This window comes from Miniopterus schreibersii (assembly GCF_964146895.1).
Source record: "Miniopterus schreibersii genome assembly, chromosome: 2".
NCBI classification, from domain to species: domain Eukaryota; kingdom Metazoa; phylum Chordata; class Mammalia; order Chiroptera; family Miniopteridae; genus Miniopterus; species Miniopterus schreibersii.
Genome location: NC_138102.1, coordinates 20,930,350 through 20,942,437, shown reverse-complemented (window position 1 = coordinate 20,942,437; position 12,088 = coordinate 20,930,350). Strand labels below are relative to the sequence as shown.

General features: G+C 36.1%; 1 protein-coding gene across 1 annotated transcript in view; it reads right to left on the bottom strand.

Moving 5' to 3' along the window:
• The window catches only part of LOC308553630 (disintegrin and metalloproteinase domain-containing protein 32-like), a gene marked incomplete at both ends in the record, with an annotated part of 127,527 nt that overhangs the window by 50,766 nt on the left and 64,673 nt on the right, over positions 1–12,088 (bottom strand). Inside the window, one exon of the mRNA XM_081129653.1 lies at positions 4,901–5,078. Within this exon, the coding sequence (XP_080985779.1) occupies positions 4,901–5,078 (178 nt within the window). The remainder of the gene's footprint in view (positions 1–4,900; positions 5,079–12,088) is intronic.

Below are 12,088 nucleotides of genomic sequence, written 5' to 3'. Positions count from 1 at the left end.
GGAATGACTTAGCACATGAATCCAGATGGCTGCCCTCTGCACTCTGTCTCCAGAGCCTGAAACCTCAGAATCTTCTCACACCACTCTAGTCCACTCTAGCCTCCCTCTGCCAGAGCCCACGTAACTTTGTGTGTTGGCCCTTTAAGAGGGTTCCTGCATTTCCAGCCCTCTCTCCCTGGCAGACAGAAACCTTGCTGCTTTTAACAGCCAGGTGTTATGTGAGCACCCATCTCAGTTCTGGTGCTCTGGGCTGGGAAGCCCAACTTGGGGTTTAGACCCCAGAGTTCTCAGTGGGAATCGCCCACAGCTGAGATATACCTCCGGATTTTTAGCTGCTGTCTGTGGGAGCCCGGCCAGCACCCTCATTCCTCCACATTTCCTACCAGTCTCCATGTGGTCTCCACTTTAGGTCCTTGGTTATGAGGGTGCTCTCCAGCTAGTCTTCAGTTGATTATTCAGGATGGTTTTTCTATATTTTAGTTGTAAATCCACTTTTCCCAATACTATTAAAGAGGCTCTCCATTTTCCATTGAATATTTATTCTTGGCTCTCTTGTCAAATACTAGTTGACCATACATACAGAGGTTTGTTGCTGGGCTCTCAATTCTGTTCCATTGGTCTATGTGTCTGTTCTTAAGTCAGTATCATACTGTTTTAATTATTTTAGCTTTGTAGTTGAGTTGCAATCAGGAAATGTATAGCAGTATTCTTTGATTCTCTTCTCTATATCATTTGTTAATCTACTGCAGATTTTTGTTTAGCTTTGTTCTTTCTAAGGATTGCTTTGGCTCTTCATGGTCTCTGGTGGTTCCATACAAATTTTAGAAGTTTTTTATTTCCTGTTTGATGTATTTGTTGACCCATTGGTAGTTTTGGAGTGTGTTGTCTGATTTTCACACACTGTTGAGTTTTCCAGCTTTCCTTCAGTTAACTTCCATTTTCATACCTTTGTTGTTAGAAAAGATACTCTGTATGATTTTAATCTTTTTAAATTTGCTAAAGCCTTGTTTTGTGGACTAACATATGTTCTGTGAACAGTTGAGAAGAATGTGTATTTTGTTGCTATTGAATGGAATATTCTGCATATGTCTGTTAGGTAACTTTTTCTTCAAAGTTTGGTTCAAGTTCAGTGTTCCCTTGTTGATTTTTCTGTCTGGATATCTATTCATTGTTGAAAGTGGAATATTGAAGTCCTCTACTATTGTACTGTGTATTTTCCTTTCAGTTTTGTTAGTATCTGCTTAAAATACTTAGGTGCTCTGATTTTGGGTGCTTATATATTTATGATTATTATGTCTTGATGGAGTTGACCATTTTAGCATTATATAATGACCTTCTTACTTGCTTGTAACCATTGTTGCCTTAAAGTTTATTTTGCATGATATAACTATAGCTATCCCTGCTCCCTTGTTTTCCACTGGCATAGGCTCTCTTTTTCATTCCTTTGCATTCACCTATGTGTGTCCTTATAGGTGAAGTGATTCTCTTGTTGGCAGCATATAGTTGGATCTTGTCTTTGTATCCATTCAGCAACTCTATGTCTTTTGATTGGAGAAGTTAAACCATTTGCATTATTATAATGATAGATATCAAAGGACTTACTAATTCCATCCTGTTAATTGTTCTCTGCCTGTTTTATAGTTCTCTTGATCCTTTTCCCTATCTTATTGCCTTTCTTTATATGTGATTTTGCATAGCAGTATTCTTTGATTCTCTTCTATCAGTTGTCAATCTACTGCAGGTTTTTATTTATGGTTAACATGAGACTTATATTAAACATCTTATCTGAGTAACAGTGTATTTCAGTGATAATAATTTAACTCTGATTCCATGAAAAGCTATACCCTTTTTCTCTCCTTTTAAAAAAAAAAAAAATTATTTTTAGGGAGAGGAAGGGAGAGAAACACTGATGTGAGAGAGAACCACTGATTGGCTGACTCCCCCCCAACACACCCCGCCCAGGGGTCAAACCCACAACCTGGGTATGTGCCTGACCAGGAATCAAACCTGCTACCTTTTGGTGTACAGAACGATGCTCTAATCAACTAAGCCACACCAGCCAGGGCTCCCCTCTTTTACTGATATCATAAATTATATCTTTTTATAGTATGTACCCAGTACGAAATTATGTAGCTACTGCTCTTTTTAATACTTTTGACCTTTAACCATTATCCTAGAGTTAAATAGCTAACACACCATCATATTAGAGTTTTAGAGTTTTATGAATCTAAGTATAGCCTTGCCTTTATTAGCATTTTGCATATATTATTACTGATTAGCTTCTTTCAATTCAGGCTGATGAACTCCTTTTGGCATTTCTTGTAAGGTAAAACAGGTTTTTATGGTGATCAATTCTCTTAGCTTTTGTTTATTAAGGAAAGTCTTTACCTCACCTTAGTTTCTGAAGGACAAGTTTACTGGTTAAATTATTCCTGGGTGGCAGGGTTTTTTTTCAGAACTTTGAATATACCATCCCATTGTTTCCTGGACTGCAAGGTCTCTATTGAGAAATCTGTTGATAGCATTACAGGGGTTCCCTTTTTTAAGAGAAATTTTTTTCTTGCTGCTATAAAATTATCTCTGCATTGTAGACAGTTCATGGCAAAGATCAATTTATATTGAAAACTTGGGATAACCTAGCAGTTTCATGAATTGGGTTGGACAGATCTCTGACCAGGTTTGAAATATTCTCAGCCATTATCTTTTAAAATGATTTTTCTAGCCCCTTCTTCCTCTCTTGTCCCTCTGGAACTCCAGTGATTCATATGTTATTTCTGTTGATGGTGTCCCTAAGTCCCATAGTCTTTCTTCATCCCTTTTCATTATTTTTTCATTTGCTCCCCTGATTAGATCATTTCAAGTGATGTGTCTTTTAGCTCACTGACTCTTTATTCTCTTCAGTCAGTTCTACTGTTAAAGCTCTCTATAGTTATGTTCTGTATTCTTCAGCTCCAGAATTCCTGTTTGGCCTTTTTAAAATGTTTTCTATTTATTTGTTGAACCTCTTATTTTGTTCTTGTGTTGTTTTCCTGATGTCATTAAATTGTTTATTTGTGTTTTTATGTTACCTTGTAGCTCTCTGAGCATCTTTAGGGCAATTAATTTGAATTACTTCTCAGACAACTTCTAGACCTCCATTTAATGAAGCCATTTACTATGTTCTTTTGGTAGTGTCATTTTTCCCTGCTTTTTCGTGATCCCTGTGGCCTTATGTAGGTGTCTGCATATTTGAAGAAGCAGACACCTCCTCCAGACTTTATGGACTGATTTTGGTAAGAGAAGGCCTTCAGCTGTGGGTGGGGCACTCTGAAGTTTGCTTTGACCTATGTCTAGTGGTGCACAGCACCGAGTTTAGGGACATGTTGGTTTCACTGGGTGCTGGGGCGCGTGATATCTCTTCAGCACTCTAATGATGGTGGCTAGTGCAGGCAGCAAAGGCTATTAGAGCCAGCTATGGTTAACTGACAACTCTGGTCCTGGAAGAGTGCCACCGTAGCTTCCGCTCAATCCACCACTAACTTGGAAATTCTGAGGCTGTTCTTTTAGGTCTCCATTGATTTTTTTTTTTTTTTTTTTTTGGAGAAATAGGAAGAAAAAAGGGAGGCTGGGGCATCGGTGTGAGAGAGAGACAAGTATTGGTTGTTCCCACATTAGCCCTGACCAGGGCCAAGGATTAAGCCTACAACCAAGGTACATGCCCTTGACCGGGAGTCAAACCCAAGACCCTTTGGTGTGGGAGCCGACATTCTAACTACTGAGCTACACCAACCAGGGCTCATATGATTTCTTGATCAGGCAAAACTGACATAATCAGAAGGTGCCTGAAGATGAGAAGAGGTGGAAATGACTGAAAGAGGGCATGAGTAAAGTTTTGGGTATAATGAAAAAAATCTGTATCTTAATTACACCAATGCTTATATGTATTCGTCAAAACTAATCAATCTGTATACTTAAAAGGAGTACATTTTATTGTATGTAGATTGTGCCCCAGAAAAAGTGATTTGAAAATAGATAAAGAGCAAAGAGAGAAGACTTGTACTAGCAAATGGTTAAACATCATACCAAAAAAAGGCATAGTAATTATAACAATGTGATATGCACACAAGTACATTCAAACCCATATACATATCAAACCCTAATATTATTTCCATCTATTTTGTTTGTAATCATAGAAATGTATGGCATCTGTTCTAATGCTGCAAATCCTTGTCTAGAATCATTATATCCTCAACATTTTGCATTCATATTTTCAAGATTTCCTTATCAAAATCACCCAATGTTCAGACTATAATATTAACACAGTCCTCCCTTACCATATTACTAGTTGATTGTGCAGTAAGACCCTAAGGGATACCTGATAGTCCACTGTCATATTAATATTCAATAAGACATTTGTAAAATGTCCAAAGCACAGGCTTGGAAAGATCTTATGTAGTTAGTCTGGAACCTAAAACCTTATTCTAGACTCTTTTTTTTCCCATCAGCATTAATTTTTTTGAGTACATTTTATAGTTGTTCAAAACTCTTCAATGTATAAAACCTAGACAGTATAGCAGAGGGAAAGAAGGGGACCAGGAAGAGATAAACCAAAGAACTTATATGCATATATGCATAACCCACAGGCAAAGACAATAGAATAGTATGGTGTAAGCTAGGGGAGGAAGCGGGAGGAGGGTGGAGGAGGTCGATGGCAGGGGAAAGGGGAATATCTGTAAACTTTCAACAATGAAGATACATTTTTTTTAAAAACCCTAGACATTATATTCTTGTATGCATTTCAACCTTGACTTCTTTACTGCCATGTTCCGCATAATACTAAGTCATATTTGAGATATATAACATTTATAACAAAGACATTAAAATAAATTTATTAATCAATTTTCCTAGTTATCAGACTTACTTCCTCAGTACCACAGTCACAGATTTCAGGGCTCTCCACTCTGCCGTTGCCACAGATTGCTGTTGAAGCCGCTTTCATTTGGGGCTTATTCTGAAGACATTTGGCACCCATGTTTAAGATGAAATCGTTAAAGTCACTCAAACTGCAACTGCTAAAAGTCTTCACACCACTGGACTGCCTAAAGATGAATCCATATAATGTTGTTGGCAGTATACTCTTAAAAAAACAATTCTATATTATATAAATTAATTTCAAAATGTAAAATTTCATAAAAAATGATACATGTTCATAACGAAAGTTTAGAGGACAAAATCATTTTTGAGGAAATCATGTGATTTAATTCATTGGAACACATGTCCTTATTAAAACAAAATTAAGTGCAACTCAATAGAAAAACAACCGATTAGAAAATGGACAAAGGGCTTGAATAGACATTTTTCCAAAGAAGACATATAAATAGTCAATATGTATATAAAAAGGTGCACAAAATCACTAAACATCAGGGAAATGCAAATCCAAACCACAGTGAGATATCACCTCACACATATCAGAATGGCTAATATTTTTTTTTTAAATAGTAAGTGCTGACAAGGTTGTGAAGAAATTGAAACCCTGGTACACTACTGATGGGAATGTAAATGGGTACTGCTGCTACAGAAAATAGTAGAGAGGCCCCTCGAAAACTTAAAAATACAGCAACCTATATGATCCAAAAATCTCACTTCTGGGTATATATATTAAAATCCCCTACTATGACTATATTACTGTCCATTTCTCACTTTATGTCCATCAGTTTGCTTTATGTATTTAGGTTCCCCTATATTGGGTGCATAAATGTTTACAAGGGTTATATCTTCTTGTTGAATCGGTCCCCTTTATCATTATGTCCTTATTTGTCTTTTATTATAGCTTTGGTTTTTAAAGTCTGTTTTGTTTGATACATACATGCATATATTTACACACACACACACACACACACACACACACACATATTCATTCCAGATTCTAAGACATTCTAACAGGTCTGAGGTGATATCACATTGTGGTTTTGATTTGAAACCAGGATCTCAAAGAGATATCTGCATTCCCATATTCATTGCAGCAGCAGTGTAAATATTCACTGACAGATGAATGGATAAAGAAAATGTGGTATGCCCATCCGGGTGTGGCTCAGCGGTTGAGCCTCAACCTAGGATCCAGGCGATCGGGGTTCGATTCCCGGTCAGAGCACATGTCTGGGTTGCGGGCCCAATCCCCAGTCAGGGGCGTGCAGGAGGCAGCTGGTCAATGACTCTCTCATCGATGTTTCTCTCTCTCCCCGTCCTTTCCTCTCTCTGAAATCAATAAAGATATATTTTTAAAAAGGGGGGGAGAAAATGTGCTATATACATGCAATGGAATATTATCCAGTCTGAAAAAAGGAAATCTGACATATGCAACATGATGAACCTCACCGACATTATACTAAGTGAAATAAGCCAGCATAATCTCACTTATATGAAGTGTCTAAAATAGTTAAACTCATGGATGCAGAGTAGAATGGTGATTGCCAAGGGTTAGGAGATGGGGAACATGGGGAATTGTTCAATGGGTATATAGTTTGTCACACAAGATGAATAAATTGAAGAGGTCTTCTGTACAACATAGTGCCTATACTTAACAATACTATATTGTATACTTAAAAATTTGTTAAGAGGACTCCTGTTAAATGTTCCTACAACAAAATTAAGCATTACAAATTAAATATATCTTTAATTTTATTTAGTTTGGAGGTAGCATTTATGCAAATTCTCCCAAATTGAGAAAAATGGCTATATATGTGTATGATACCTCTGCCAAGGTGAAATAAAACTGAAATGATGGCATGGAGAAAACCCTCTAAACTTTTATGTAAATTTCCATGCCAATATCAATAACTCTTCAAACTTTTCTTCTACTTTCTCCATCTTTCCTGACCACTATAAAATTAAGAATCAAGCTCTTTGAAAGTTTGAATCTACTTCAGTGTTTTCTGATGTTCATTCAATCATAGGTTTGGACTACATATATGAGTTATTTCATTAAAGTTAACTTGAGAATGAAATTTTGTCATCTGTATTGTTAGCATCACATTACCTGCATAGTTCCTAGCAAACACAGAATCAATTGTCTATTGATTCTTCATAATAACTAACTTTTATTAAGCAAACTAAATTATGCTTAGTCCTGAACTTACAGAAAAAATCTCACTGTATATTAACCAAAATTTTAAACAATCATGTCCATATACTAGTATAAAAATAAACTGAGAGAATAATTCCATAGGATGTCATTCTCAATATGTAGTAAAAATCTGTAAGGCAAGGAGGAAACTGACATTTCCTGAGTGCCTATTATTAGCCATATATTTCATATAAATGATAATTTAATCCTGCACCAAAACTAGGGAGGTTGGTATTGTCATCAACATTTTATAGAAATTGAACCAGCATACAGAGAAGCTAAAATCCTCACCAAACACAGACAGTTCCATAAATAAGCAGGAGTAGTCACACACAGTTAAAGACTTCAAATTCAGGTAGTTTTTACCCCAAAATTGATCTTTGAATATTACAAAATTCAGTAAAATATTTACTATTAAATAGTAATAAATATTATTTTACTCTAAAGCACATATTTTGATTACCTTACCACCAAAATTGAAAGTTAAAGAAAATTAATAATTAAAAAAACTATATATTTTGGCTCTGGGAACATTTCTAGTCAACTATATACAATTTACATTATAATATATATAATCCATAATTATTCACCTTTTTGCTGCCCATAATGGCAGTTCTTAAGAACATATATTTGCAGAGTTTATTTGTAATCAGTTACCTGAAGTTTTTTTTCACTTATTTGGCTGAGATTTTGCACTCTGAATTCTAATGCTAGGTTAGCTTTGTTCCCAAATTATTTAATAAAAGATTATTGAAACTTTCATATACCTAGCCTAAATTCTGAAATCAAAGAACAGAGAAATAAAGTGACAGAAGAAAATAATAGGAAATAGTAGTGCTCTCTACCCTTTTTCGGATGTTGGGGTTAGCAATTAATAGCATTTTGAAAAAGGAAAAGTTTATCTTTTATGCTATCTGGTTTTCCTTCCCGGTTCTTTCTCTTTTCTACACTTTTCCCCCCAGAATTCCTGTTGTCATTATTCTTGTGTATTCCTACATCACAACTTTATTTTTATCCTTTTTACTTTTATAATAGATGTATTTTTTACTGTTAAAAGTATTACAGATGTCCCCCTTTTACCCCCCTTTATCCCCCTGAGCCCAGCCCCTACCCACCCGGGGCTTCATCACACTATTGTCAGTGTCCGCAGGCTATGCACATAAGTTCTTTGGTTCTTTGGTTTATCTCTTCTGGTTCCCCAACCTGCCCCACACCAACCCCAAGATAGGTCAGCCTGTTCCGTGCCTCCATGCCTCGGGTCTTACTTTGTAAATTCATTTTTTTCAATAGATTCCACAAGTGAGATCGTGGTATTTTTCTTTCTCTGATTGGCTGATTTCACTTAGCATAATAGTCTCCAGGTACATCCCTGCTGTCAAAAAGGGGTAAGAGTTCCTTCTTTTTTACAGCATAGTATTTCATTGTGTAAATGTACCACAGCTTTTTTATCCAAGTGCCCATTTGGGCACTAGGTCACTTTCCAAATCTTCGCTATTGTAAATAATATTGCTATGAACAAAGGGATGTCTAGATTCCTTCTGATTGGTGTTTTGGGATTTTTAGGATACATTCACAGAGGTGGGATTGCTGGTCAAATGACAGTGCCAATTTTAATTTTTTGAGGAAACTCCATATTGTTTTCCATAGTGGCTCTATCAGTGGCATTCCTACTAGCAGTGAACTAGTGTTCTCTTTTCTCCACAACCTCCCTAGTGCTTGTCGTTTGCTGATCGACAATACCCATTCTCACACGTGTGAGGTGATCTCTCATTGTGATTTTAAATTGCATTTCTCTGATGATTAGTGACTTTGAGCATTTTTTCATATGTCTTTTGACCATCTGTATGTCCTCTTTGGAGAGGTGTCTATTCAAGCACTTGGCCCAATTTTTAATTGGATTGTCTTCTTGTTAAGTTGTATGAGTACTTTACATATTTTAGAGATTAACCCCTTATCAGATGTATCATGGGCAAATATGTTCTCCCATACAGTGGGGTCCCTTTTCATTTTGATGGTGGTTTATATTGCCATGCAGCAGCTTTTTATTTTGATATATTCCCATTTGTTTATTTTTTCCTTTGTTTCTCTTGCCCTAGGAGATGCATCAGTGAAAATGCTGCTACTTGAGATATCTGACATTTTAGTGCCTAAGTTTTCTTCTAGGATTTTTATGGTTTCACAACTTATATTTAAGTTTTTGATTCACATAGTTTATTCTTGTGTATGGTGTAAGTTGGTGGCCTAGTTTCATTTTTTTGCATGTACCTGTCCAGTTTTCCCAACACTATTTGTTGAAGAGGCTGTCTTTACTCCATTGTAAGTTCTTGCCTACTTTGTCAAATATTGACTATAATTGTGTGGGTCAATTTCTGGGGTCTCTGTTCTGTTCCATTGGTCTGTATGCCTGTTCTTGTGCCAGTACCAGGCTGTTTTTTATCACAATGGCTTCGTAGTATAGTTTGATATCTGATACTGTGATCCATCCAACTTTGTTCATTCTCAAGATTGCTGCAGCTATTCAAGGTCCCTTTTGGTTCCATATAAATTGTTGGAGTATTTGTTCTAGTTCTGTGATGTACCAAATTGGTATTGTAATAGGTAATTTAATGTGCTGAACCTATAGATTGCTTCAGGTAGCATTTTAATGATGTTAAATCTTTCAATCCATGAACATGGTCTACCCTTCCACTTGTTTGTATCTTCCTCTATTTTTTTTTAGTGTTCTATAGTTTTATGAATACAGGACTATTACCTCCTTGGTTATGTTTATTCCTAGGAATCTTATTTTTTTGTTGTTGCAATGGTAAATGATTTTTGGGTTTTTTTTGTTTCTCTTACTAAGAGTTCATTATTGGTGTATAAAAATGCCATCATTTTCTGGATGTTGATTTTGTACCCTGCTACTTTGCTGAATTCATTTATCAAACCTAGTAGTTTCCTGGTGAAGTCTTTAGGGTTTTCTATGAACAATATCACATCATCTGTAAATAATGACAACTTTACTTCCTACTTTCCAATTTGGATGCCTTTTATCTTTTCTTATCATTATGGCTAGGACTTCTACTACTATGTTGAATAAGAGTGGTGAGAGTTGACATCCTTGTCTTGTTCCTATTCTTAAAAGAAATGCTTTTAGTTTTTGCCCATTTATTATGATGTTGGCTGTTGATTTGTCATATATAGAATTTATTATGTTGAGGTATGATCCTTGTATTCCCATTTTGCTGAGATTTTATCAAAAAGCGGTGCTGGATTTCCTTGAATTCTTTTCCTACATCTAGATATGATGTGATTTTTATTTTTCACTTTTTATGATACATCGCATTTATTAATTTGCAAATATTGTACCAGCATTGTATCCCCAGAATAAATCCCACTTGGTCATGGTGTATGATCTTTTAATTGTATTCCTGGATCAAATTTGCTAATATTTTGTTGAGAATTTTAGCATCTGTGTTCATCAGGGATGTTGGCCTGTAATTTTCTTTGTAGTGTCTATCTAGTTTTGGAAGTGGGATATGCTAGCTTCATAAAAAGAGCTTGAAAGTGTTCCTTCCCCTTGGGTTTTTTGGAATAGTTTGAGGAGGGTGTTATTTCTTCTTTGAATGTTTGGTAAAATTCTGTAAACCCATCCAATCCAGGACTTACATCTGCTGGGAATTTTTTTATTACCTTTTCAATTTTATTAGTTCTTACTATCCTATTCAGGTTTTCTGATTCTTCCTGATTGAATTTTGGAAGACTGTATGTTTCTTGGAATTTGTACATTTTGCCCGCTTTGTCCAATTTGTTGGCATATAGTTGTTCATAGTATTTTCTTACTATACTTTGTATTTCTGTGATGTCAGTTGTTACTTCACCTCTTTCATTTCTGATTCTGTTTATTTTGGTTCTTTCTTTGTTTCTTGATGAGTCTGGTTAAAGGTTCATCAATCTTGTTTATCTTTTCAAAGAACCAGCTCTTTATTGCATTGGTCATTTGTATTGTGTTTTTAGTCTCTATGGTATTTATTTCTTCTCTTCTCTTTATTATTTAGTTCCTTCTACTTACTCTGGTTTATTCCTGTTGCTCTTTTTCTAATTATTTTAGTAGGGTTAGATACTTCATTAGAATTATTTCTTATTTCTTGAGGTAGGCCTGTGATGCTATAAACTTTCCTCTCAGGACTGCTTTTGCTGTGTCCCATAGGCTTTAGATTGTTGTGTTCATTTTCATTTGTTTCCGGGAAGCTTTTTATTTCTTGCTTGATCTCACTGATAACCCATTCAGGCTTAATAACATGCTATTTAGCCTCCAAGCATTTGAGTGTTTTTGTTTTTGTTTGTTTTTTAATATATCTTTACTGATTTAAGAGAGAGGAAAGGAGAGGGAGGGAGAGAGATTAAAACATCAATGATGAGCGAGTCACTGATCGGCTGCAGCCCACAACCCAGGCATGTGCCCTGACCGGGAATCGAACCCTGATCGCTTGGATCCTAGGTCAACGCTCAACCGCTGAGCCACGCCCGGCCGGGCAACATTTGAGTTTTTTAATTGTAGTTGAATTCTAGTTACATGCCATTGTGTTCAGAGATGTTTGGTATGATATAAATCTTATTAAATTTTTTTTAAAATATATCTTTATTGATTTCAGAGAGAGGAAAGGAGAGGGAGAGAGATAGAAGCATCAATGATGAGAGAGTCATTGATCGAGCCCACAACCAAGGCATGTGCCCTGACCAGGAATCGAACCCCGATCGCCTGGATCCTAGGTCGACACTCAACCGCTGAGCCACGCCCGGCTGGGCTAAATCTTATTAAATTTGTATAGACTTGTTTTGTGTCCTAACAGGTGGTCTATCTTTGAGAATATTGCATGTGCACTTGAGAATAATGTATATTCTGTAGCTTTGAGGTGAAATATTCCATAAATATCAGTTAGATCCATCTGCTATAGTTGTCATTTAAGGCTGCTGTTTCTTTGCTGATTTTTTGTCAGGAAGATC